The following is a 27,674-nucleotide window of genomic DNA, read 5'->3' as shown; positions in this document are numbered from 1 at the left end:
CAGTGATGTATTATTGATTATTTTTGAACAAATATAAAACTATGTAAACTGCCTAAGTAAAGACTTTCCACCCTGGAGAAGGAAGTGCATTTCATAAATGTTTTTCAAAGTCTTCACAAGAATCTAGATAATATTGAATCAGAAATAATCAGAACTCAGGATCATGTGAGGGTTGTGGATACACCTGCAGCTCCACCCAGCATGAAGGAGTATCCAGGTGTGGGCTCTCTGTATAAATACATGCATGCATTTGATAAAAAGTCAAAATACTTGTGACACTTGACAGTTGACTAACTTCTCTTCGTGACAATGGCAGATCAAGTTATGGGAGGATGGAGCGAGACACTCGCTGATGAGGACACTCAGAAGATTTGTGATGCGGTGAGTTCTCAATCTACGTTCATTCTTCACAAGCTCCACAGACTACTACCTCTGGTCTGGCCTAATAATACATTTTTACATAGGTGAAGGATCAAGTGGAGCAAAGAACCAACCAAAAGTATGCGGTGTACAAAGCAGTGAAATTCCGGATACAAATTGTGGAAGGAACAAACCTCACCATAAAGGTAAGGAATATTGCGATTTATGAAAAAAAAAGCGTGAAAGCCTCAGATAGCGTGTTTGTCTTTATATCATTGTGACGGAGCGTATCACATGAGTGACTGACTCCGCCACTGACACACACACACACACACACACACACACACACACACACACACACACACACACACACACACACACACACACACACACACACACACACACACACACACACACACACACACACACACACACTTCACATGAATCAGATTTATATTTATATTTTCCCTCTCTTTCCTGCAGGTCTTTGCTGGAGAGGAGGACTACATTCATCTGAGTGTTTTCCGACAACTTCCTTGTTATGGAGGAAAGGTTGAGCTGGTCAACGTTGAAGAGGGAAAAACCAAACATGACCCCCTGGGCCCTTTTCCTTACCGTTGACATGACCTTTTTCAACAGTGTAACACTTAAAGGCAGCAGTCTGATATTAAAATGCTCTTCTTCTTTATCCTGAAATGATTAAACAATGATTTTGAATCTGTCACACAGAGATACTGATATTTGGTGTTGGGTAGCATAAAGTTGAACGCATTTTCATTTAAATAAATAATAAAGAAAGCATTACAAATCTCAAAATGTGTCCTCTGGCTCTTGTGTGTAGCGTTTGATTTTCTTCAGTGAAGTCTGATTACTAAAATAGTTGTAATCTTGGCGGGACACCCAACGGGACAGGACATGGTGTTACCCCGACGTAACAAAGCATGGAGTTGGGAGATGAGTCGGCGGGACCCCCAACGGTGAAGGGACTTGAGAAGGGACTAGAGAAGGGGCTTGAGTAGGGACTTAAGTAGGGACGAGAGAAGGGACTTGAGAAGGGGCTTGAGTAGGGACTTGAGTAGGGACTAGAGAAGGGACTTGAGTAGGGACTTGAGTAGGGACTTGAGTAGGGACTTGAGTAGGGACTTGAGTAGGGGCTAGAGAAGGGACTAGAGAAGGGACATGAGAAGGGACTAGAGAAGGGACTAGAGAAGGGACTAGAGAAGGGACTTGAGTAGGGACTTGAGACGGGACCTGAGAAGGGACTTGAGAAGGGGCTTGAGTGGGGACTTGAGAAGGGACTAGAGAAGGGAAGGGACTTGAGAAGGGACGGACCGCCAACAGGAGACGGGGAGCTGGAGTCACTAAATACTGATATACATCTGAACATCAGCAGGATAGGACTCTTTAAAGTAGAGACACTACATACTGATATACACCTGAACATTAGCAGGAGAGGACTCTTTAAAGTAGAGACACTACATACTGATATACACCTGAACATTAGCAGGAGAGGACTCTTTAAAGCAGAGACACTAAATACTGATATACATCTGAACATTAGCAGGAGAGGACTCTTTAAAGTAGAGACACTACATATTCAATCTTTATTTCAGACTCAAGGTCCATATCACATACAAAAAGACAAGACACACATCAATAAATAAGAAAAAAAGCTAAACACAAATCAGATAAAAACAAAAAGATAAAAAAGATAAAATCAGTCCAATCACAGCTAGCCACACATGCTCACTGTCTGTATAGGCTATTGCGCCAATGTCTCCAAATCATGTAAGAGAACCGAGTAGAACTCTTCACAGGGTTGATTAAAATCGAGATAACATGATTGTCCGAGTCTTCTAGGCGACACATGAATTTGTACATTAACTTTCTTAAAAGGGCTTGACAAGTAGGTACCCCCAAGTTAACAAACAGCTGGCTGGCACTGTGCCATCTTGGTACCCTCACCACCAACCGTAAAGCATCATTGTATGCAACTTTTAGTTTTTGTATGCTTCTAGCCTTGTAGTTACTCCACAGGTGAGCCGTGTACAATGGTGCACAGAAAGCTTTAAAAAGTGATACCTTGACATCTACAGAGCACTTGTGAAGTTTCCGCATTAATATGTTTGCCTGGGCATACAGTTTGCAACGTTGTCTATGGATGTCTTTGTCATCTGTGAGATCATCAGAAATATAATGACCAAGGTACTTAATTTCACTGCACACAAGAAGAATGTTGCTACTGAGAATACAATTCATACTGATATACACCTGAACATCAGCAGGAGAGGACTCTTTAAAGTAGAGACACTACATACTGATATACACCTGAACATCAGCAGGAGAGGACTCTTTAAAGTAGAGACACTAGACACTGATATACACCTCAACATCAGCAGGAGAGGACTCTTTAAAATAGAGGCACTACATATTGATATACACCTGAACATCAGCAGGAGAGGACTCTTTAAAATAGAGGCACTACATACTGATATACACCTGAACATCAGCAGGAGAGGACTCTTTAAAGTAGAAACACTACATACTGATATACACCTGAACATCAGCAGGAGAGGACTCTTTAAAGTAGATACACTACATACTGATATACACCTGAACATCAGCAGGAGAGGACTCTTTAAAGTAGAGACACTACATACTGATATACACCTGAACATCAGCAGGAGAGGACTCTTTAAAGTAGAGACACTACATACTGATATACACCTGAACATCAGCAGGAGAGGACTCTTTAAAGTAGAGACACTACATACTGATATACACCTGAACATCAGCAGGAGAGGACTCTTTAAAGTAGATACACTACATACTGATATACACCTGAACATCAGCAGGAGAGGACTCTTTAAAGTAGAGACACTACATACTGATATACACCTGAACATCAGCAGGAGAGGACTCTTTAAAGTAGAGACACTACATACTGATATATACCTGAACATCAGCAGGAGAGGACTCTTTAAAGTAGAGACACTACATACTGATATACACCTGAACATCAGCAGGAGAGGACTCTTTAAAGTAGAGGCACTACATACTGATATACACCTGAACATCAGCAGGAGAGGACTCTTTAAAGTAGAGACACTACATACTGATATACACCTGAACATCAGCAGGAGAGGACTCTTTAAAGTAGAGACACTACATACTGATATACACCTGAACATCAGCAGGAGAGGACTCTTTAAAGTAGAGACACTACATACTGATATACACCTGAACATTAACAGGAGAGGACTCTTTAAAGTAGAGACACTACATACTGATATACACCTGAACAGCCCTCAAACTGTTCATTTAAACCCACAAGCAGCTGCCCTGACCTATTTGCTGCCCCATAGGCAATATTTGAGCTGATTTCTCAAGCACCGCATTAGCAGTGATGTCACACACTCACAGCTGCTGGTGTTTGGAGCCCTCTAATGTCAGAAGTAGGACTTCAGATTTTGTATTTCTTTCAGTCAAACCCTGTCCTTGCGCTTAGATTTGCTCTGCTTCTGCTCCAACTGTACGCTTGCACTCACATATATTGCTGCTTGCACAGATTTCCTGTTTTCCAGTTTAAAACCTTCTCCTCGCACTTAGGCTGCTCCTGTGCCCTGACTGCGCTCGTCAAGTCTCCTCTCAGATTTCTGCAATCTGCTCGGCGCTTGGATGTTTTCTGTGGAAAAACAATTTCAAAGTCCCTCAACCAATATGAGGCCAGGTGAAGGGTCGTCTTGCTGGTGCGTTCGCTTTATTTATTAAAAGCGTCCCGTAAGGGCGGTTACTCTTTAACCAGGTTCATAAACTCCCTCCACGGCTTTATTAAATGTGGCCTACTTCACTTGCTTTATTTACGACTTTTTATTTTAATGGTACTATTAACGTTAACTTTACCTCTTGCAAATTAATTTGGTAGTCATATTTGCGGCACATCTATGATAATAACTGCTTGAAATGTTGTACATTTCGTGAACCCTGTTGCTAGGCAACTGACAACACATGTGTTTCCTTTTTTCTTAGTTATTTCATTGTTTAGGAATGGGGAAATTAATATAATTTTTCTTCATGTCATTTTTAATTTAAGATCATATGTTGCCCTCACTAAGTATAGATACAGTTCATGTTACACAATGTATTGTGCATTATTTTCTCTGAAGCAAATGTAGTGAGGGCAACTTACGATCTTAAATAAAAAAAATACATGAAAAAACGTTTTTTTTTGTTTTGTTATATTTCCCTATATATAAATATTTATTATATATATTTTTCCTCCAGAGTTTCTCTACCACGCATTTTAGACATCCCTTTATTTATTTTTTATTTTATTTAACCTTTATTTATCCAGATAAAAGCATTGAGATATAATTTCATTTGCAATGCTGACCTGGCCAAGAAGGCAGCAACGTTACACATAACACAAACATATAAAATACAGAGAACATTACTAAGAAAACAAAAGACGAAAAAGCCGTCACTACATTGAGCATATTAGGACAATAAGAAAGGTGCACTACTTATTACTGCAAGAGCAGCTGGTGGTAAGGACTTCAGACAACTTCGATTTAAAACATGCTATTGAGACAAGTGCCGTCAGTTTGATGCGTGATTGAAGGTCATTCCAACACCAAGGACCATAATGAAAAAGACTCCTTTTCCCAGCCTCAGTCAGGTACCTGGAACCGTACCTCCAAAATTACATGATAAAACTTTTATTTCTCTTTTGTTATATTTCCCTATATATAAATATTTATTATATTTTTTTTCCTCCAAAGTTTCTCTACCATGCATTTGAGACATCCCTCCTGATATCCCTCTATTTCAGCCCTGTTAGAACCTTCATGTTGATTCAAGACACATCAGCTTAGGTTTGTGCCTGAATATTGCAAGGGTGTCACAGTGACAATATCTGTCCATAGACATAGCCTACAGAAACACACACACACACACACACACACACACACACACACACACACACACACACACACACACACACACACACACACACACACACACACACACACACACACACACACACACACACACACACACACACACACACACACACACACACACACACACACACACACACACACACACACACACACACACACACACACACACAAACAACTTGTTCACACAAATTTTTTCCACCAGGCTGTAAGGAGGCTGAATTCTCTAGAAAGTTGACTTTGACTTCCCTGGAGAAGAGGTTAATTTGTTTTTCTTCTGAGTCATCAACTGGGTGGGTGAGTCAAACGGAACAAGGAAACACACCAACAGTCTGAAGACCTCTGTCTAATTTGTAATCTATTCACACAGAGGTGAAAAAAATTAGGGAAGCAGAACAAAATAATCTTGCAGTATTTGTTGTGGCTCTTATGTTGCATTTGCTTTTATTGATTTCTAAAAGAAGTGTCGTCAGTTGACTTTGACTTCCCTCCATGGAGATGGAAATGCATTTCTCTAATGTTATCAAAGTGGGAGTTACCCAACAAGTGGGGAGCATAGAGTTAAATGGAACGAGGAAACACACCAACAGTGACTGAAGACCTGCATCGCTACTTTCCTGACATGAACAATTCTCTGCAGTCTCATATAAAATGCTTTACCTATTTATTTCAAAATGATTTTACACTATGTGTTACATTCATTCATAATACAGTGATATGATATGATATGATATATATGATATGGGTGTTGATGTGAGGATGCTCAGAGAGGAAGTTACGTGTTTCATTTGGATAACACATATTTTAAGTAAAGCAACATTAAACTCCATACCTGTGGAGTTGTTGATACTGATTATCATAATAATAATAATATTTAAAAAAACAGTGATGTATTATTGATTATTTTGAACAAATATAAAATAGCCTGCATAAGTAAAGACTTTGCACTCTGGAGAAGGAAGTGCATATCATAAATGTTTTTTCAAAGCCTTCACAAGAATTTGGATAATATTTCATCAGAAATAAACAGAACTCATCAGGATCATGTGAGGGTTGTGGATACACCTGCAGCTCCACCCAGCATGAAGGAATATCCAGAGTATTCACAGTTGTCTAACTTCTCTTAGTGACAATGGCAAATATTATCGCAGGAGGATGGAGCTGGACAGAGGATGCTACTTTTTACGTTGTTTTATTTGACTGTTGCCTCTGTGTATAGTGTCCTGTCTGTCTGTAACTTTGGGTGGTAGTGTTACCACTGAACAGGTCTCTCTTGAGAATGAGACCTTGTGTCTCAATGAGATTCACCTGTATAAATAAAGGCTAAATAAAAAATAAAAAACTGAGGAGACTCAGAAGATTTGTGATGCGGTGAGTTCTCAATCTACGTTAATTCTTTCCAAGCTCCACAGACTACCCTCTGGTCTGGCCTAATGATACACTTTTATTTCAATGTTACACAGGCGAAGGATCAAGTGGAGAAAGAAACCGACAAAATGTATGTGATGTACAAAGCAATGAAATTTCGGCAACAAATTGTGGCAGGAGAAAACCTCACGTAAAGGTAAGGTCTACACACTACAGGAAAGAGACAAAAACCCAAAAAGCAGAATAGGGCTCTTTAAATCTAATGCCAGGTCCAACTCATCGCAGGACAGTTTACTGCAGTTTGACAGAAGCTTCACATTTATCAGATTTATATTTTCAGATACCACACCCAAACCCCCTACATGGGTAACTCAGGGCGGACCTCCATGCTTTCCACAGGCGTATCAAGCTCAAGGACCACTTCCTGGGGAGCCAGGGGCGGGAGCCTGTCCCGCTCACCGGACCCTCCACCTGGGAACCATACACTGATACATCAACACCTGAAATAACACAACTCATCAATAAGAACCTTGACACACTCAGACATTGGCGCCCCCTTCCACAGAGTACACCCAACATTAGCCAGGAACATAGAAATATTATTAAAACATTAGGTAACAGCCAACACATAGTCATTAAACCAGCAGACAAGGGGGGCCAAATAGTCATACAGGACAGGGACGATTACATCTTAGAAGCACATAGACAATGAAACAGTTTAGTGCAGGATGTACACATATATTAATATGAGGATGTGCAAAACAGATAAACTAATTAAACTTTATTCAAACATTAAATAATACTTTAGATGAAGGTCTTCTTTTAAATAAGAAAAAAGCTTTGGGGGTATCTAAAGATAATTATTAAGCCTGACAAAGCACTTAACGTCTAATATATTGATTTCCTGCCATGTTAACTATGTTGAAGCACTTATTTTAACTGATATTATACACATTAATTATACTCTTATGTATGTAGATAGAATAAGAAATGTGCAGAATTTGACAGTTTAATGGTGGAGGTATACACACATATTGATAGATTACATTACATTGCATTTAGCTGACGCTTTTATCCAAAGAGACTTACAATAAGTGCGTTCGACCAGGAAGATAGATGTCTTGTAATGCACTGTTGAGGAACCTGCGACCCAAGTTTTCATTCATTGCATAACTACACCGTAGTTGTGTATATGATATGTCAATAAATCTTAGAAAATCTTGAAATCTTGAAAGGGATGTGCAAAATAGCCATAATATACGGTTTTTAATGAACTATTATTAGAGAATAACGAGTAATGAATATACTTTATAGGGATCTGCAGATAAATGTTTAGTCTTCTCAAGCACCAACTATCAAATAGCTCTCCTGATTGTTGGAACTTGACAATCACCTGAATTTTACTCAGGTGTAACTAAAGTCTGATTTAAGGGTTGTTTATATTTCACATCATTAATCAGAATCTGGAAAGTAACTAAATTAAATGTAGTGGAGTAAAAATACCAGGTTAACCTCTGAATTGTAGTGGAGTAGAATTACAAAGTAACAATGAGCTGTCATGTGGGTATATATTAATGCTGCCCATTATGGACACAAGCGATTTCCCCCCATTTATTAATTATATGTTTTACATTTGCCATAGAACATGTCGCGAAACACAATAGCCAGCATGTGTAGTTCTGGGGGGGCGTTGGATTCCAGTTTTGGATAGTCTGCCGTGGTTTCGTTCCATTTCAAAGAGCTGTTTGACGCTCGGCGTAACCTTGGCGCACTGCCACTCCAACATCCAATCCCAGCGCTTGAAGATTAATCACGGGGACTATTCCAAACGATAGCTGGGGATTATGGGTAGTGTAGCGTCTTCGGCCATCCTAAACTCCGAAATGTTTTTCGGTTATCATATCGCATTAACACCATATCCCTACATGCTTTGCGGCTAAAACATCCAATCAACGAGCTCAAACCATAGCTGAGGATCTTGGGTAATCAGTTCAGTGGCTGTGTATAGCAATGATGCTCAAAATGTCCCTTATAGGCCTACGTCTGATTCCGGTTATTTTATTTTGAAATTCAGTTCCTGACGGACGCCAAAAAAGCCAGAGATTATGGAATTAGACAAATAAATTTAAAAAAGGATAATTGTGTGTTATTGTTGAGTACATAACAGTGTGTTATTTAGAAAAGAATAACAAATTAGAAGGAAAAAAAGATTTTAAAAATACAGATTTCAGTATCCTGAGACTCTACATTTTTTGGGGGTGCTATGGCTATCCTGGGGGGGGTGCTTCAGCACCCCATAGCTCCCCCCTGGCGCCACCACTGACACACACACACACACACACACACACACACACACACACACACACACACACACACACACACACACACACACACACACACACACAACTTTCGTCCCGACTAAAGAACATTTTCTTCCAGGCTGTCAGATGGCTGAACTCTCTTTTAAGTTGACTTTGACTTCCCTGGAGAAGTAAACGCATTTCTTTGTGAATAAATTATTCGAATGAGTGGGTGGGTGAGTCAAACGGAACAATTTATGATTTCTAAAGAAGTGTCGCCAGTTGACTTTGACTTCCCTGGAAATGCATTTCTCAAAAGGTTATCAAGGTGGGAGTTATCTAACAATGGGGAGCATACAGGTTTAAGGAAACACACCAACAGTGACTCAAGACTTGCACGCTCCTTTCCCTGATTACAATTCTCTGCAGTCTCATATAAAATGCTTTACTTATTTATTTCAAAATGATTATACACTATGTGTTACATTCATTTATAATACAGTGATGTGCAGTTGTGTGTTGATTTGAGGATGCCCAGAGAGGAAGTTAAGTGTTTCATTTGGATAACACATATTTTAAGTAAAGCAACATTAAACTCCAAACTTGTGGAGTTGTTGATACTGATTCTCATAACAATATAAAAAAACAGTGATGTATTATTGATTATTTTTGAACAAATATAAAACTATGTAAACTGCCTAAGTAAAGACTTTCCACCCTGGAGAAGGAAGTGCATTTCATAAATGTTTTTCAAAGTCTTCACAAGAATCTAGATAATATTGAATCAGAAATAATCATAACTCAGGATCATGTGAGGGTTGTGGATACACCTGCAGCTCCACCCAGCATGAAGGAGTATCCAGGTGTGGGCTCTCTGTATAAATACATGCATGCATTTGATAAAAATTCAAAACACTTGTGACACTTGACAGTTGACTAACTTCTCTTAGTGACAATGGCAGATCAAGTTATTTGTGGAGGATGGACCGAGACACAGGACGCTGATGAGGACACTCAGAAGATTTGTGATGCGGTGAGTTCTCAATCTACGTTCATTCTTCACAAGCTCCACAGACTACCCTCTGGTCTGGCCTAATGATACATTTTTACACAGGTGAAGGATCAAGTGGAGCAAAGAACCAACCAAAAGTATGCGGTGTACAAAGCAGTGAAATTCCGTTCACAAATTGTGGCAGGAATAAACCTCAGCATAAAGGTAAGGAATATTGGGATTTATGAAAAAAAAGTGTGAAAGCCTCAGATAGCGTGTTTGTCTTTATATCATTGTGACGGAGCGTATCACATGAGTGACTGACTCCGCCACTGACAGCCAACACACACACACACACACACACACACACACACACACACACACACACACACACACACACACACACACACACACACACACACACACACACACACACCCCCCAAACATGTCGGAGAAAAGACGGAGGCGCATCACTTCCGTGTTTTAAATTCATGCTATGCAATTTCTTATTTATTTTACGCTTGTTAATTATGGGGAATGATTATGTTTAAGAGGTGGTTAACCTGTTTATCTTTGGGTCGGATTTTTATGTTGAAATGTGGTTTGGAGTTTAATTGTTGTCACCTGTTGACGGTAAGCCTGGTGGGAGGGGCTATGGGTTAATAAGGGACGGGGTTGGCCCTGGAAGGGTCACTCCGAGAATGTTGCAGAGAAGGCAACAACTGATCACGTTTACTCTCCGGGAGTGATGGACGGTCTGATTTGGACGTTTTTGTTTGTTTGTCTAAGTAGTGCTGGTTCGCTATTTATTTTTTTGCTGTTATAAATAAAGTTTTTTGGATCTTAAACAACCGACTAAGCCTATGTATCTAATGGACGAATAGAACCCCATCACAATCATATACAAGATGAATCAATTCATGAACCAAATACATTACTGACAGAAACTCCCTCTGTAGGGAAGACAGGGATTTTAGCCTTTGCAGACTACATGCACTAAAACCTATAGAACATACAGGACAGAGACAAAAACCCAAAAAGCAGAATAGGGCTCTTTAAATCTAATGCAGGTCCAATTCATCGCAGGACAGTTTACTCCAGTTTGACAGAAGCTTCACATGAATCAGATTTATATTTATATTTTCCCTCTCTTTCCTGCAGGTCTTTGCTGGAGAGGAGGACTACATTCATCTGAGGGTTTTCCAACAACTTCCTTGTTATGGAGGAAAGGTTGAGCTGGTCAACGTTGAAGAGGGAAAAACCAAACATGACCCCCTGGGCCCTTTTCCTTACTGTTGACATGACCTTTTTCAACAGTGTAACACTTAAAGGCAGCAGTCTGATATTAAAATGCTCTTCTTCTTTATCCTGAAATGATTAAACAATGATTTTGAATCTGTCACACAGAGATACAGATATTTGGTGTTGGGTAGCAGAAAGTTGAACGCATTTCCTTTTAAATAAATAATAAAGAAAGCATTACAAATCTCAAAATGTGTCCTCTGGTTCTTGTGTGTAGCGTTTGATTTTCTTCAGTGAAGTCTGATTTCTAAAATAGTTGTAATCTTGGCGGGACAACCAACGGAACAGGACATGTTGTTGCCCCGACGTAACAAAGCATGGAGTTGGGACATGAGTCGGCGGGACCCCCAACGGTGAAGGGACTTGAGAAGGGACTAGAGAAGGGGCTTGAGTAGGGACTTGAGTAGGGACTAGAGAAGGGACTTGAGTAGGGACTTGAGTAGGGACTTGAGTAGGGACTAGAGAAAGGACTTGAGTAGGGACTAGAGAAGGGACTTGAGTAGGGACTTGAGTAGGGACTTGAGTAGGGACTAGAGAAGGGACTAGAGAAGAGACTAGAGAAGAGACTAGAGAAGAGACTAGAGAAGAGACTAGGGACTTGAGAAGGGACGGATCGCCAACAGGAGACGGGGAGCTGGAGTCACTAAATACTGATATACATCTGAACATCAGCAGGAGAGGACTCTTTAAAGTAGAGACACTACATATTCAATCTTTATTTCAGACTCAAGGTCCATATCACATACAAAAAGACAAGACACACATCAATAAATAAGAAAAAAAGCTAAACACAAATCAGATAAAAACAAAAAGATAAAAAAGATAAAATCAGTCCAATCACAGCTAGCCACACATGCTCACTGTCTGTATAGGCTATTGCGCCAATGTCTCCAAATCATGTAAGAGAACCGAGTAGAACTCTTCACAGGGTTGATTAAAATCGAGATAACATGATTGTCCGAGTCTTCTAGGCGACACATGAATTTGTACATTAACTTTCTTAAAAGGGCTCGACAAGTAGGTACCCCCAAGTTAACAAACAGCTGGCTGGCACTGTGCCATCTTGGTACCCTCACCACCAACCGTAAAGCATCATTGTATGCAACTTTTAGTTTTTGTATGCTTCTAGCCTTGTAGTTACTCCACAGGTGAGCCGTGTACAATGGTGCACAGAAAGCTTTAAAAAGTGATACCTTGACATCTACAGAGCACTTGTGAAGTTTCCGCATTAATATGTTTGCCTGGGCATACAGTTTGCAACGTTGTCTATGGATGTTTTTGTCATCTGTGAGATCATCAGAAATATAATGACCAAGGTACTTAATTTCACTGCACACAAGAAGAATGTTGCTACTGAGAATACAATTCATACTGATATACACCTGAACATCAGCAGGAGAGGACTCTTTAACAGCCTGTCCTCCTACAAAAAACGACCAAATAGGTCGATTGTTTAAGCAGTGTTGATCACGATATTACGACCCATAGCCACGTAGCTTTCCCATTATTCATTTCTAGCAGCAGTTTATTACAACCTTTTGTCACGTTTTGTCACGATCGTAATCCCGTGAACTTTAACCTTGCGCATCAATAAAAGTGCGACGAGCCAAGAAGATGAAGATGAAGAAGAAGATGAAGAAGAAGAAGGATTGTTAAAGAGCGTCAGAGCTTTACAAGTGGTAAATCTGATTTCTGTATTTCATTTGATTTGTTTACGCTTTTAATTAATCCTGTCGTTTTTCTACTAATCATGTTTAACCACGATATTTCAGTTTTACGTTTTAGGGCTGGCCCGTGGCATAGGCAGTATAGGCGAATGCATGTTGTTAGCAATAGCATGGCTGTAAAGGTTAGCGCTTAGCGCTTAGCTTATATGCGCTAACGGAATATAAGAAGGTTCGTCTACAACAAGTTGTAGGGAGAGTTTTCTCCTTCGCACAAAAGGAGCTAAAATCTTGCCTAAAAACAAAACCCTTGGTAGCACGTGACATAACACATAACAATGGCAAAAGTATGTATATTCAGCTAACCAGACCAGGACATGATATGAACGTAAACAATGCGAAAGGAAATGGCACTTTAATAATAATAATAATAATAGTTGACATTTACATGGCGCTTTTTATAATGCACACACTTTTTCTTTCTTCGAAATGTCACCTAACATGTTGCATTAATGATAGTTAGGGTAAGTTCAACACTTGAATATCATCAGGTCATAGTTGTTTTACTACTTTAAACATTCGCTAATTCAACTTAAGTTTTGTGAAAGCATCACATCTAGTTAAAAAGAGAAATATGTTTCCCTGTAATTACTGATTTACCTGGGACTTGATTGATTTTGGTGCCTGTAGTTTTATTTTGGCGAATGCTTATTTATGAAGCAACAATTAAATTACATGGTAGCACAGCTAATCTGAGTTCATCTGTTTGGTTTTTTTCAGGTCATCTATCAATTCAATTATATGAAGTAGCCTATTATCATAAAAAAATCAACGGTTCTTTTCAGAGCCATATTCCTCTTCCTACTCTCTTTCACCCCTCTCGTTTTCTTGTCTTTTGTTTTGTTTTTCTCCCTCCCTGTATGTCAGTTCATCCTTTGTTTGTTGTTGCCCTTTTTATCCTCACTTAAAAATGTCATCCAAGCAACTGAATGAATGGCTAGAGATAGGGAATGCCCTCGCAGATGAGTTGGCAAATAAGGCAAGTACAACATTATCCAAAAATGTATTATAACATTTACTCAAATGATAACAGACACACACATTACAAAGATGTGTGTGCAACAATTAAGGGAAATATATAATCTCTTTTATATATTTATATATTAAGATACCAAAGAAACCAAAGAAACCGAAGATACAGAAGATACCAAAGAAAATAACGCAAGGATCAAATGTTTCCTGGAGGAAGAGGGACCTGGATGGGAACATTATAGCCCAACATTGGAATAAGAATCGATCTGGTCTGTAAAATATAATCTAGTTCTAGTGTTTCATTAAGTTTTAATGTCGTTGGTCGGTCCTCAATAATGTTTCCCATATCATCGTACTTTGTTTTATGCAGTTAAACCTTCCAGCTCTCAGAAGTCCCCAGAGGTCGAGGAGACACATGAGATTCCTCTACAGGTCCCAAGTCTTGGTATGCACAATGAATTCTTAAATTATCCTTCAACTTGAAATGTAGGTAATTGTTTGTAGTATGTAATAGCTTTGTTCATGATACATTGTAAAGTGAAAAGCCATGTATGGAATATCTTTTTTAAATTAAACTAAATTCCATGATTTGTTTTATATTTTGTTATTTTAGATCAACATCTTCAGACACTGAGAAACCTGTTGGGTTCTCTCACTGTCCCTGCATCATCAGAAGAAACACCCACTGCATCAACATGGACCCAAAGACAGTTGAAACGTGAACAAAAATTCAGAGCTGCAATGCCAGAGCTCCTTAATTTGAAATTGGCTGCAGAGATTGTCACTACACGTTCCTGTCTCCAATGCAAAACTGCTGATGCTGTGGTCCGGTGCTTGGACTGTGTTCCACCAGGAACTCCCTTTCTTTGTCCGGCATGTGACCCTATTATCCATGGTAAACATGTCTTCCATGACAGGGAAGCCATGTTTGATGGGTTTTACAGACCTATTCCTCCCACATCCTTAGTGGTTGTGGATGAAAGTGGCCAATATGGACTCTGTGAACAAGGTGGGTTCAAATAAGGTATTACATATTCCCTTACCATGGTTTCCTAATGTGCACTACATATACAGCGGCATCATTTTCACCATGTCGGAAGTTTGCTTTAACAGTTAAAATGTCTCAATTTGTATTGACTACATTTCCTAACATGTCCTAACATGCATATGAATCTCTGAAATTGTCTTTGCTGCAGTGTGTCTGCTTCCAATTCCTCCGCCATCCCAAATCTGCTTCTGTGGTCCAAGCCAAGATTTCACCATCATCCCAGGAAAGCAGACCGTGTTGGTGACTATCAATGGTTTGTTGCCACCAGAAGACGATCAAGCAGAAATACAGGATTACTATTATACTTTTGTCCTACATTGCATAGATAGCTGTCAAATTGCACATTTATATTTTTTCTCAGGTCCATACAACGTTCGTCTGCCTTCTGTGTGCTGCCCAATTTGTTCCGCCAAATGGTCCCCGAGCATAGGTGACTTGCTGGGATACAAATACTGGCCAGCAACCGACAGCTGCAAAATTATTTTTAAGTTTGATGTGTTCACATCATTCGAGCAAATGAAATTGGCCAGCCCAGCATTATCCCAGCAAGTATTTATAAAAATGCTTGAACATCGATCGTTTTCCACAGGAAGGGTAAGAATAAAATGTGGTTTTCAAGATTTTTGAATACCAAACTTTTAATTAACCAAATGAATACCATTCTTTTTTCCAGACAGGCAGAATCTGTAGCGATATCTTCCACAGAGTCTTTCGGGAGTTTGCCTTCTGTAATTACAGACAAGAAGATCTATGCCTGGTGGAGCCCTTTAAATGCCCAGCATGCACACCTGACATGCTGGCTATTGCTGTAGATGGCAATAGAAAGCATTATCGCTTCAAGAAGTCCAGAGGGTCAGTGAAATCATATTCTCATTTTAGTTGTTGTTTTATTGACTAAGCTGAATGTCTTTGCTGAAATGTCTAACTTTCCCCAACTCTGCAATTTCTTTTTCCAAAGTTTGTAGACCATCAGAAAACAATGGTTGGTGTGAAATTACACATAATTATATAAATCCAATTCATAAACATTATTATATATGACGCCTGTAAAGTTAACTCAACTTTAAAATGTTAAATGGTTGACGTTAGTTGGATATGTTGGAGCTAAGAACCAGTTTTGGATATAATCGCTTCATGAAAAATGTATTAAATTGCCCAGGAACCTTTTTCTATGCCTTCCTCTGCCCTATTCCATGCCCATCAATATAAAGGATGTACTTTTATTTTTACCTTTTTACAAGAAGTCAGTAAACTTTTCACTAATGTTAAATAATGGTGGCAAAAGACTTTACACAGAATTACAGATCAAATTCACAAAGACCTTTTCCACATTTATGAAAATGTTATGGCAAAAGCAAATTGGCCACATTAAATAGAGGACACAATCAAACTTATGTATGTATGATAATGTTGCTTACAATGTCTTTCTCGAATTTCGCAGGACAGATGAACCGTCTCTATTTGATGGACTGTTCATTGCCCAGGACAGTAAAGTGTCTGCCTTTGTCGACAAAATCAGGAGCCAGATGACGATTGTAAGAATCTATTCAATCCCCTAACCCTTTATTTATTTATCTTAGCACAGGGTTAAATGTAACAGATTGTGTCTATTTCAGAAAAGTGGTCGTGATGTTTGTGGACCGGCAACATTCACAGCTTGCAGAGAAACCTCACACAAGTCCAGGGCCAAGGTGGATGAGGAAGGACTGCAAATAGCTGTGTGCAGACATGGCATCTTACGACAAGGCCTAAATCACTACCGTGGTGAAATATATGCCTACCCAATGTTCCTGCAGAAGGAGCTGGCTGAAGTTGCGAATGCAACATTCTTTTGTATGGATGTTGCCTGCAGGTAGTTATAACTATTGCAAAATTGGAAGTGTTTGTGGGAAACGTGTTATCTATTTAATTCTTGCACATCCAGTAGATGTAAAGCAAAAAAAACATTCATTTGGATAAATGCTGATGTTGGTTACAAGGATTGTACTGGTAATTTTAAGGACCTGGTTTATCTTTTTACTATTATGCCATCATGCAACTGGAAGAGCTAATTGATTTTGTCATTACAGGTACTGGCCTTATTTGGAGAAGATGGCAGCAAAGTTGCCTGAGCTCCAACCACTTACAGAGATGAAACCTTTTCTCTCTGTAATGCACGCCAAGGCCCACACAGGCAAATGCGAGGTACAGTATGCAAATTAAACATTTGTGTCACTAGATTCAAATGTTTTAGAAATTGTAGTGCACATAAGAATATCATGTAGTATATTCTATTCAAGCCTGTGGAATAATTGTAATAGTTACAAATGTTGACAAAATTGTTACAAAAGAGACTGTCACAAGGATAGGCTTCCAAAACCCATTATGTTTATTTTAGTAAATATATCCGCACTGTAGAAATAATGAATGAATAGAGCTTCAAATAACTGCAGTTGTGACATTGTAGTTCAAAGCATAATTCAATATCAGAACATTTTAACTTTCTGAAATTGCTCCTGACACTGATGATAACTAAAGATGTACAGTACAAGAAATTATAATATTGAACTAAATAGCTAGATCTCATTGTTTATGATTCTGAGCAGGTGAAGTGGGGTGACAGAAGCCAGGAAGGTGCTGGAAATACTGTCGGCGAGGAAGTGGAACAGGTTAACAGCTTCCTCTCAAGGGGCAGCTCTGACAACAAAATACATGACCAAATCAGGTTGGTAGAGGAAAACAAATAGTTTTAAGTAGTGCCACATTGTAAAGCTCATATGAATTTTCATGTTTTTGTGTTTACAGCTAGAGCAGATATGATAACCGTGCTGGCTATGCAATGGAACCACAGGAAGGTGGAGAATCTCCACAAGACACTCTCAAAGAGTTTTGTCAAAGTAAGACGTCCATGCTGCATTTCAAAATGTATATTAAGACTATCCGAGTTTGTTGTTGTAGTAATTTAACACCATCCTTAGCTACATGTTGTTGAATTGAATGTATTCTGCAATCATTTCATTATGATGGTGCTGCCATGGCACACTGTTCTGCCAAGAGAGTCTCTGTTCTGTTTGTTTTTAATAAAGCACTATAGGTTGATTCATCTGAATTTCTGGATAATAATAATAATAATAATAATAATGTTAATCCTGCTTGATCTTGAAAAAAAAGGGACACTAAGGTGATACTTGCCAACCTTGAAGAGAAGGTGTTTAGCATTTCATGTTGTTGTCTGGTCAGTTAATGTGCATAAAGGAATTCAGTAAAAAACAACCTTCTCAACCAACTGGAACGCATATTCACTTTTTCCTTTGAAACATTCTAACCAGACTACACAGAGAGCACAAACTGAAGTGGACAATCTTGAGAGTCTCAAGCAAGAGCTGAACATCTCCCTGGAGGACACGGAGCAGTGGGTGTTGGAGGTCAAGCAATGGGCAGCCACTGGTATGTTATATGATCACTGTGGTATAGATTTGGTTCCATATTTCCAAACATTTGGCTTCATGTTTTATGATTACACCTTGTTGTTTCTGTTTTCAAGAGAAACATGGAGCCCAGAGTAGCCAAGAGGAGCTCCAGAGAGAAATAGATGAAATTATTTATTCCCTCCGAAGAAAGAAACACGACCTCTATCGACAAAATGGTATTTATTATTACGTTATCTAGAAACAATATTTGTTTCTTGTTGTTGTTGTTTGTATTATTAATATTAGTTTATTTGTATTTTGTTTTACTTTACAGACAGCAACCAAACAAGGCAACGCAAACGGAGAAGACTGACAGAGCTCAAGAAGAAACTCAGAGAGAGGATACTGCAGTACAACACCATTGATGCCTGTTCAGAGAAAATTGACACAGAAGCAGCATGCGGTCTGTCTGAGGATGTCATTCTGCCCTGGGAGGCGCAAGGAGATGGTAAGAAACAACTTGTTTTTGTTTGCCCTAGATATTCCATAAATTCAGTTGAAGTACTAGAATACAATCACCAATGTAACACAGAGCTATCAACATAGGTGTCACAAATCATCATGATCACAACAAATCATTTTAAAATAATTATATTGAAAGGTCTGTATGATGTTGCCCTATCAAGTCTTAATAGTCTAGTCTCACTGGGACAGGCATATCTATGGAAACAGTAAAACCCTTCCTGACCACCCTGAACTGCATACTAATGTTGAATCTCAAGACATACTGAATGTAATTCTGCCAACATAGACAGAATTGAAAAAATTCAGCAAGCGGCGAGGTTGAATTTTTTTTTACCAGATTTTAAGGTTTTGGTCAATTTAATTAAAAAAGATTGAATACAAACTGATATTATTTGTTTTATTAGCCTTACCATTGTGGTTGTTATATTTTGTGTTTTTTCCATTATAGTGGTGAACCTGCGCACAAAGAGGCGACTTTTTGACCAGGTTATGCTGGTCAGGCGTATGGAAGAGGAGAAAGTCATCATTGTGAAGGAGATGACCCAGCATTGTCAAAATCTGAGGCAGGCACTGGACAAACTGGACCGCCTCCTTCATCAGACAAAAGACGACATCAGGAACCAAAGTATGTTCCACAAATACCGATTTATAATATTTGCCACTGCCCCCCTCCCAGTGTCAAATGTCTATCACTGAATAGCATCTGTAATGATTGCATTTTTTCTGAATCACAAATCTTTTTAGCTAATATACAGCCTCGGAGTTAAACATTCAAATTGCTTATATGGAACCAACATCAATGCTAATTAAAAGTTGCCTTACATAGACTGTCATTTTGTCTTTTTATTTTAGTTTCTCCAAGCGATATAACAGAAGAGGGATACAGGGGACTGCACTGCTGTATTTTACACCATCAATATCTTCTGGAGCAGAAACTGAGCAGAGTCACCAGCACCTACAGCTGTATTGGCTCGGACTCGTCTTTTCTCATGATGGAGGAAGACATTGAAGACGGTAATGAGGACGACGAACAGGACGGTGATGAGGACGGTGATGAGGACAACGAACAAGACGGTGATGAGGACGGTGATGAGGACAACGAACAAGACGGTGATGAGGACGGTGATGAGGACAACGAACAAGACGGTGATGAGGACGGTGATGAGGAAAACTAACAGGACGGTGATAAGGACAACAAACAGGACAACGAACAGGACTTAACAAGTCTATTGTGTTGTATGCATGTCAACGTATTAAAACGAGTATTACGATTGAATGGCTTGTTTATTACCTTTTTTTTATATGATCCTGCTTTGCATTTACTATGTCTGGTATCCAAGTAAATGCCATTAGCAGTTATCAGTCACCTTCAGATCCGAGTTACCTCGAGGGCCAGAGGTTCCCCACCCCTGGTATAAGGTTTTGGTGATCACCCTTATTATCATCATGAGATTTAATCATGATCTGTTTAATTAGCCAATGCTTACATCCAAAGAATGTGTCTAGACTTTACTCCTACAGACACACACTAACAATACAAATTGAGCTAAGTAATACACTCACGAGCCACTTAATTAGGTACACCTTGCTAGGATGGGTTGGACCCCCATCTGCTTTCAGAACTGCGTTAAGTCTTCATGGCATAGATTAAACAAGGTACTGGAAGCATTCCTCAGAGATTTCACTCAATATTGACCTGATCGCATCACACAGTTTCTGCAGATTTGTCGGCTGCACATCCATGACGCAAATCTCTCGTTCACCATATCCCAATGGTGCACTGTAGGATTTGGATCTGATGACTGTGGACTGTGACATTTGAGTAAAATTCATTGTCATGTTCAAGAAACCAGTTGGAGAATATTTGAGCTTTGTGACACGGTGAGTTATCCTGCTGGAAGTAGCCATCAGAAGATTGGTACACTGTTGTCATAAAGGCATGGACATGGTCAGCACAACCCGGTATCACGGCAAGACGTGAACATGTGACGATTTACCATGATGGGAGACGTGAAGCTGTCACGATTTCGTCCCTTCAAACGTGACATTTACACAGTATTGTTAACGTGGCCCAACCAGTGGAGATATACCCGGAAATGCCAAGCAAATGCTACCCCGACGGTCGGTTGTTATTATTATCAATATTAATATAATAATGATTTCATTTGTAATAGTCACACTCAATTTCGCTAATTTTCTGTTGCCCCAGCTGGTCGGCACCTCTTTTAGCAGATACAAAGGCTATATTCATTTATTAAATCGATGTGTGTGGATGTGGAATTAACGGACGTGACGTTGCACGATTGCGTTACCAGGCAACAGCTTCGGTTCATGTTAATTTATAAACTCTTCAACTCGAACCGTAGTTATATTTTAAAACATTTTAGAAAGCCTCATGAAATATTTTAATGTACATTTTAAATTAAATGTGAAGGAATGTGTGTATAACAAAATACATCCGTCAAAAACAATACCGGAAACAGACGTAGGCAAGATCCTCGGTTATGGCTAGAAAGGATCCTTCTATTGTAAATATGACGTCACGTTCTCGTTGTAACTCTCGTTGTAATCGGAGCGGCTCGGAAACACATCTACAGCAGTAACATGATGCAACATACACATTAATGCAGCAGCAATATTAATAGAGAAACATCAGACATAATAGTAAAACACTGCAAGGGAACATTTTATTGCACCAGGAGCTATCTTGGGACTTTTACTGCGACAACGTTGACTTGCCTGTGAATAAAAAATAAACCATAGTGTTGGTGATCTACAGTGTTGTCATTCTTCTTTGAACACCAGCAAGACCGCTTTTCAACGATCACACTCCCTGTCATTGACATAATTAATAGATAGTTTAGCTTCTCACCATCATTTGCTGTGGCCAACTGATGTTAACGATCCTAACTGAAAGGCTGCCTGCCAAACGTAAACATTCAGCCACGTGACATTCAGCCGAACTCTCGCGAGAGTTTTACACAAGACGGATCCTTTCTAGCCATAACCAAGATCCTCAGCTCGGTGATTCATGGTTTAGCCGCAATGCACGTTGGGAAATGGTGTTTATGCGATGTGAAATCCGAAAACATTTAAAAAAAATAAAATAATACTTTATTCCGAGTTTGCTTGCTTTTCTCTTTGGAGCTAATCACATAACGGCATTGTAATACATGGTTCGGCTGCATTACATATTACATATCTGCCGTAGTTATCTATCTATAGAGCCCTGATGAGAAGACTTCTATACAAACAGGAAGAACTGCCGCCAAAACTGAAAACGTGACGTGGATCACAAATATATCAGCCATTTAACAACATCTTAGATTTATTTTCACACAATATGTCTCCTTGCAATATCAACAGTAATTCGGCTGACTTTTATATTGGATCCAATTGGTAGATAGGCAGTATTTACACCATAACGGCGCACAGCTGATAAACGGGCACCTAGTGGTTAAAGCATGTTATTGAATTTTATTATTATTATTAACTAACAGAATAAGAGACCTGACAGGTGATGGTCAGACGTTGACCTGGCTGCACAGTCACAGAAGCTGGCTGTGTCAACTGTTCACACTTCACACCTGTACAAATACAAAAAAAAGTTATATGACAGATTATCCTGTTAAACAGCAGTATAATAAGTGTTGACTCACTTCCAGCTGCCAGCAGCAGCAGCAGCAGCAGAGAGAACATGATGATGATGACTCTCATTTCATTTAATTTCAAACCTTTATTTATACAGGTGTATCCCATTGAGATCATTGATTTCTTTTTCAAGGGAGACCTGCTCAAGTAGGTTCCACACGAAACATAAAAACATAAACAGAACAACAAAAGGACATCATACAGCACCATTTACATAACTATCCACATAAACAGGTACCAATAGCTTCCGATTGAGTAGCATCCAACCGAGCTTTAAAAACATTTAGTGGCACCAGATTGCTCAGTTTCCATTTAATTTGCAGACTATTCCAAGACAGAGGAGCTGCGCATCTAAAAGCTGTCTTCCCTAAGACAGTCCTAGCAGTTGGCACATTTAATAAAACCACAGCATTCGATCTCAGGCAGTAGCCACTTACAATTTACCGTGAGATCAGGGAGCAGATATAAGATGGAAGTTTCCCTAACATGGCTTTGTATATAAAAATGTACCAGTGACTGAGCCTCCGTACAGTTAGTGAAAGCAAACCAGCCCTTGCATACAGGGTACAGTGATGGGTTAATGCTTTACAGTTTGTCACAAATCTCAGTGCACTGTGATACGCAGCATCTAACTTGACCAGGCAATTGGCAGGTGCATTCATATAGATCAAATCACCATAGTCCAGCACAGGTCAAAAGGTCACAGTGACTAGCCTTTTCCTGGCCTCAAGCAGAGAAACAGGACTTGTTCCTGTAGAAGAAACCTAGCCTAACCCTCAGCTTTTTAAGCAGGTTATTGACATGAAGTTTAGAAATGTGAGACAATCATCAAGCCAGATACCAAGGACTCTGAGAAGACGTGAGCTCCTGATCCCCTTTAATCTCCACTGACAGTCTCTTGTGAAGGCCTTATAACTGTATCACAATGGATATTACTGAGTTTGCATAGAACCAAACGTGTTCACGTGTGAATGTGAACATTAATAGAATATCACCTCCCATCTTCAGAGCAATCTGACTATTATAACATTAGCGTTAAGAAAGCTTAATTAAATATCTGCCTCAACATAAGTAACTGGATCAAAGTCACAGTACAGTCCGCGGCATCACATCATAATGTATCATATATCTCCTTATCTGAGTCAGCTGAGCCGTATCTGGCCGTGCAACACTTACAGTGTCACATACTGTATGCAGAAGTATTATTTTAAGCAACACATTACGAAACACTCGAGTCAAATGTAATTAAAGTCAGATCGTGTCTTAGACGGGGCATATCATAAACCTGTTAATGTACGCATTCAAACACTTTTTCTTTTACCAGCTGTGTTCACCTTGCAGGTGCAGCTATGTGGCTTTTATCCTGGATAAAGTGTTTGAGTCATGGATGTTTAAAGTCTTCATATTTGTCTAATTATATAGTTGACTTTTCATTCAGGAAGTATACGCGCTGCGCTGTCAGTACGCTTCTCCATGTTTGTGATTGGTCGAATGCTCCAGATACCACCCCTTTTATGTGAACGCGCACCTAACTAGATAGGCACGGCTGGCTTGAGCGATCCACTTGATAACCCGTGTCGTAGTGCCGTTTAGCGAGAGGGCGTATGTTTTGGATTAGGCCAACCGGCTAACTCAAACATATCCAGGTTAGGTTGAACCAGTTTCGTGGTATACCCCCCAGGTCTTGTCCTGACTGAGCACAGGCACCTGTAGCCTTGGCTACTGTGCTCTCAGTGTTTTGTCTCCCTGTTCCTGCCTATTGGCGTCAGCTGATAGAGGTGTTGGTTTTATCTTGTTATGCACAATGTTGATTCTTCTCTCAGAACTAGCTAAATATGGGTCTGGGGTAGAGATCTTCAGAATTGGTTTGGCATCTTTTGTGTCAATTCGTGGCACACAACATGTCTTGTGAATAAACCATCAGTTTGCCATCAAAGTTCCTGCTCTCCTCGTGTCTCTCTGACTCCTGTTTCCATTGCTTCAGAAGTTTCCATCGCATATGAAAGATTTTCACATGTTTGTAAATTATTTTGGTTTCAGTGTGTGTGTTTCACATGGGTGAACAGTATATTTATATGTTATGGAATGAAATACAATGTCAGATTAGGGGAAAGTTAGGGGAGTGCATGTTAATGTGTCTGGAGGTGGCGTGTTCCAAAAGTGTTTGGGTTTGTCTGCCGTGTGTGGGCTGCGTTCCATTTCAAATTGCCGCCTGTACAATGTATGCACCAGTCTGTGATATGCCGATGTGCAGGCCCGCCCCTCCATACACGCCGATCACACAGACTGCGTCTGCCTCTCGCCCTCATCTTGTGGAGGGAGCCTCATCTGATGCGCAAATGCGGCGCAATTGAGCGCGCCACAGTTTCTGCTGCGAGGCTCCACTAGCTGTAATCGGCTTGGTGTGTCCAGGGTTTACACACCACCCCCCCGTCGACGCTCGCGAGGGCCTCATCACATCACAGCCCTGCCGATGTGATATAATGTATAGGACCTTTTTCCTCATGGGTGTCATTCACAACAGACCAATCATGACAGTTTTAGAGAATGAGTTTGTATGGATACACTTAAAACATATTTGTATTTGTCTTGGCTTCAGCTCACTGATAACATAAGAACACAAATAGGCACAACACTTACATAGATGTTTTTTTTATATGTATTTTATTACTCCAAAATAGAAAAAAAAAAGTCAGCCATATTTAACTGGAAAAGTTTTCCTTTGGCTCCCAGGAATTTTTCCACTTCGCCCCACTGTAAAACAGAAACAGTCAATCAATCAATCAATCAATGTTTATTTATATAGCCCAATATCACAAATGTTACATTTGTCTCAATGGACTTCACAGTTTGTACAGAATATCAGTATGACAATACTGACACAGCAAAAAGTATTACTTTTTGGAATATGTAGTTCTACAGTATGTTGACAATGCTATTTCAAATGAGAAGATATACTAAGTCACTCAAAAATATCATGATGAAAGTGCAGTATAATGTATATATTTATATATAACACGTACATCATATATAATACAAGGTACATTTTTTATTTCAAAGTCAATGTTTCATTTGACCAATTCTTTGAATTTGCTGTCTTATCAATGCCCAAACATACAGCACTAAACTTAGACAACTGCCTGCAAGACTGCACACAGAAATAATACTACTTATTACTACTAACTATACTTATAGTATAATTGTTAAGAACAAATGTAACAAGTCAGTAATTACAAAAGAGATCAAATACCATCCAGCCTCACATATCAATCATTTAACCTTTAGTGATATTGATCAATGATAAACTCTATTGTATATTTTAATTTCTATTTCAATGTAGGCTACTTCCCTGCTTATGTGTTACAATCAGACAACGTTTCTAGGGCGCGATGTCTGAATGACGAAGGGCAGAGAACTTGGATGTCTTACTTTATGGCGCAAACGTCTGATAGAGCCATTGATGACATGGCTCCCCACCCCCATGTGATCAACTAAATTCAATTTACTGCTGAGGAACCCAAAATGTTTAAGTTAGTGATCTCAGGGTTGATGAAGTTGGTTGGTAAGACTACTTTGTGGCCCCTGTTCTGCCAGACCCATCAGCTACACTGAAGGAAACTTCAGATTAGATACATACCATCCAGAGCAAGACTGCCACTGCACCAACACCTCGGTATGGCCCTGAGTAAAGAAACACAGATTTTAGGTAAACTTCATTTTTTTCAAATGTCATACATGTAAATACAAAAAGTCCAGTGAAATCAAATGATAATTTGAAATAATAGTAGGTACGATTAACTCAAACATATGAAGGACTGTAACATAGTCAATAGCATTTTCCCCATCAGTTTAATATTTTGGAATACTATTATTATTTAAAAAAATATTTGTACTGCCAAGAATAGGAATTCACCTACAAAGGATTACAAGAAAAAATGTAATATACAAATAAATGGCTGGACATGATGCATTAATGCGACATGAAGCATTACACAAGTACCTCAACCTTAAATTAATAATAAATTATTGTTACTGTAATTTCAATATTTACATTAGCAGTCATGCTTAAGACTGAAACACTCCTTTTAAACAAAGTATACGAAAATCCAATAAGATAAGACTTGGTTCCACGGAAACATTATTGTCATTGTTTATTTATTTAAAAATATTTTCTAAACAAACCTCCCTGATTCGTTCCCTCAGTAGTTTTTTGTAGGGGAAAGTGTCTGACCCTTGATGAATGGGACATTCTGCAAGGAATTAAAAGATGGTAATAAGTTGAAGTTCAGCAATAACCTCCTAAACATTGCCTAACATCACATTGTGCTCAATTAAACTGTTCAAAATGGCACTGAGACTTTTGATACTGCAAAGTCTTAAACAAAACAAAAGGTGGTGTATTCTAATTGTACCGATGATTGTTTTCTCTCTCTTTAACTCATTCAATGTGCAAAATCAAACACAGTTTCAGTCGATGTAAATAAGATAATTACTAATTAACCCGCACATACCATTAATTGCCACTTTATTCCTCGTTGGTCTTCTTTTCTGTGAGGAAGACACTGAGGAGAGAGCAGGAGTCAGGCCGGAGGAGAGAGCAGGAGTCAGCCCGGAGGAGAGAGCAGGAGTCAGGCCGGAGGAGAGAGCAGGAGTCAGCCCGGAGGAGAGAGCAGGAGTCAGGCCGGAGGAGAGAGCAGGAGTCAGCCCGGAGGAGAGAGCAGGAGTCAGGCCGGAGGAGAGAGCAGGAGTCAGGCCGGAGGAGAGAGCAGGAGTCAGGCCGGAGGAGAGAGCAGGAGTCAGCCCGGAGGAGAGAGCAGGAGTCAGGCCGGAGGAGAGAGCAGGAGTCAGGCCGGAGGAGAGAGCAGGAGTCAGCCCGGAGGAGAGAGCAGGAGTCAGGCCGGAGGAGAGAGCAGGAGTCAGGCCGGAGGAGAGAGCAGGAGTCAGCCCGGAGGAGAGAGCAGGAGTCAGGCCGGAGGAGAGAGCAGGAGTCAGGCCGGAGGAGAGAGCAGGAGTCAGGCCGGAGGAGAGAGCAGGAGTCAGCCCGGAGGAGAGAGCAGGAGTCAGCCCGGAGGAGAGAGCAGGAGTC

The 27,674-nt window shown here is 39.7% G+C and overlaps 3 protein-coding genes and 1 long non-coding RNA gene across 4 annotated transcripts; 3 read left to right on the top strand and 1 right to left on the bottom strand.

Moving 5' to 3' along the window:
- Positions 1–262: 262 nt before the first annotated feature.
- On the top strand, positions 263–1,146 carry LOC307045433 (cystatin-B-like). The gene is made up of 3 exons (XM_079691118.1): positions 263–381; positions 465–566; positions 844–1,146. The coding sequence occupies exons 1-3, from the start codon at positions 310–312 to the stop codon at positions 979–981; spliced, it is 312 nt and encodes a 103-aa protein (XP_079547244.1). The 5' UTR covers positions 263–309; the 3' UTR covers positions 982–1,146.
- An 8,748-nt stretch (positions 1,147–9,894) lies between these two features.
- LOC307045193 (cystatin-B-like) lies at positions 9,895–11,471 on the top strand. Its single transcript, XM_079690729.1, has 3 exons — positions 9,895–10,019; positions 10,101–10,202; positions 11,139–11,471. Exons 1-3 carry the CDS (start codon positions 9,942–9,944, stop codon positions 11,274–11,276), a joined length of 318 nt encoding a protein of 105 aa, XP_079546855.1. The 5' UTR covers positions 9,895–9,941; the 3' UTR covers positions 11,277–11,471.
- Positions 11,472–13,586: 2,115 nt separating this feature from the next.
- LOC307042936 (uncharacterized protein) lies at positions 13,587–20,759 on the top strand (the record flags this gene model as incomplete). Its single annotated transcript, XM_079687095.1, has 12 exons — positions 13,587–13,982; positions 14,112–14,244; positions 14,346–14,420; positions 14,589–14,984; positions 15,172–15,276; positions 15,385–15,617; positions 15,697–15,875; positions 16,465–16,558; positions 16,640–16,875; positions 17,093–17,207; positions 17,609–17,671; positions 20,724–20,759. The coding sequence occupies exons 1-12, from the start codon at positions 13,914–13,916 to the stop codon at positions 20,757–20,759; spliced, it is 1,734 nt and encodes a 577-aa protein (XP_079543221.1). The 5' UTR covers positions 13,587–13,913.
- A 4,236-nt stretch (positions 20,760–24,995) lies between these two features.
- LOC307044168 lies at positions 24,996–27,241 on the bottom strand. Its single transcript, XR_013809551.1, has 3 exons — positions 27,100–27,241; positions 26,226–26,838; positions 24,996–25,342 (listed from the first exon to the last, which is right to left on the bottom strand). It is a non-coding gene; the product is annotated as an uncharacterized lncRNA (long non-coding RNA).
- Between the last annotated feature and the right edge of the window lie 433 nt (positions 27,242–27,674).

The sequence above is a fragment of the Notothenia rossii genome, assembly GCF_949606895.1.
Source record: "Notothenia rossii genome assembly, chromosome: 6".
Taxonomy (NCBI): Eukaryota; Metazoa; Chordata; class Actinopteri; order Perciformes; family Nototheniidae; genus Notothenia; species Notothenia rossii.
The sequence above is the reverse complement of the archived record's forward strand: the minus strand, read 5'-3'. Positions and strand labels throughout refer to the sequence as shown.

What these genes read in the sequence shown, in the direction of transcription:
- LOC307045433 (XM_079691118.1), top strand. Translation starts at nt 310, where the DNA reads ATGGCAGATCAAGTTATGGGAGGATGGAGCGAGACACTCGCTGATGAG. An exon ending in CTCAGAAGATTTGTGATGCG is followed by an intron (nt 382 to 464) that starts GTGAGTTCTCAA and finishes ATTTTTACATAG; the next exon opens with GTGAAGGATCAAGTGGAGCA. An exon ending in GAACAAACCTCACCATAAAG is followed by an intron (nt 567 to 843) that starts GTAAGGAATATT and finishes TCTTTCCTGCAG; the next exon opens with GTCTTTGCTGGAGAGGAGGA.
- LOC307045193 (XM_079690729.1), top strand. Translation starts at nt 9,942, where the DNA reads ATGGCAGATCAAGTTATTTGTGGAGGATGGACCGAGACACAGGACGCT. An exon ending in CTCAGAAGATTTGTGATGCG is followed by an intron (nt 10,020 to 10,100) that starts GTGAGTTCTCAA and finishes ATTTTTACACAG; the next exon opens with GTGAAGGATCAAGTGGAGCA. An exon ending in GAATAAACCTCAGCATAAAG is followed by an intron (nt 10,203 to 11,138) that starts GTAAGGAATATT and finishes TCTTTCCTGCAG; the next exon opens with GTCTTTGCTGGAGAGGAGGA.